The sequence below is a fragment of the Penaeus monodon genome, chromosome 28 (genome assembly GCF_015228065.2).
Source record: "Penaeus monodon isolate SGIC_2016 chromosome 28, NSTDA_Pmon_1, whole genome shotgun sequence".
NCBI lineage: Eukaryota > Metazoa > Arthropoda > Malacostraca > Decapoda > Penaeidae > Penaeus > Penaeus monodon.
The window spans coordinates 25,220,128-25,220,807 of record NC_051413.1 but is presented as its reverse complement, the minus strand read 5'-3'; the positions used below and the strand labels follow the sequence as shown (position 1 = coordinate 25,220,807).

The 680-nt window shown below is 32.8% G+C and overlaps 1 protein-coding gene across 1 annotated transcript in view; it reads right to left on the bottom strand.

Annotated features, from left to right (window-relative positions):
- Positions 1-439: 439 nt before the first annotated feature.
- LOC119591428 (unconventional myosin ID-like) overlaps positions 440-680 on the bottom strand; it is a gene marked incomplete in the record, with an annotated part of 95,009 nt that continues 94,768 nt past the window's right edge. Inside the window, 1 exon segment of the mRNA XM_037940169.1 lies at positions 440-680. Coding sequence (XP_037796097.1) covers positions 593-680 — 88 coding nt within the window.

Here is a 680-nt window from a genome sequence, read left to right as displayed (position 1 = left end):
GTTCTTGGACCAACACTATTTGCCAAATTCTCGGCTTAAGAAGCATGGTTGTAACAAACATTCATAACTTCTTAAAAAAGACAAATAAATAAAAGAAATCAAGAAATTCTTAAAACTAAATTCAAAGCCATTGAATTTCTATGTCTAAGTATGTACAAACACATGATACAAACCACCACCTGTGCTGTAAACAAATATACTGGTGGTTTACAAGCTTTACAGGGTAATATAGCACACAACAAATCATATCATCACACAAAACTAATAAGACACAAGATTTAGAAACAAAACAGTCTAATGGCATATAGACAAGGGGAGGATTTCAGGAAAAGACATATCTTACAAAAAAGAAAAGAAAAAAGAAAGAAAAAATTATATTGATATATTAATAATAAAAAAAAACAGGAATGGGATATCAAAAATAAATCCCAATCACAAACTTGAATAAAAAAAAAAAAAAAATGGAGTAAGAGAGAAAGTCTCTAGTGAAGGGGCTATACAAATTATGAAAATAAGGCACACTTTAATATCTTCATTCCCATAAAAAACATTCACCACTGCCTTTTTCTGAAGGAAAGTGGTGAGTCTGAGCTCAGTATCTTCCTGTGTTGGCATAGACATGGCCGTTGCCGTTGCTATTCCTGTCAACATTGTGGTAGCCACCGCCACCCTTGATGTGT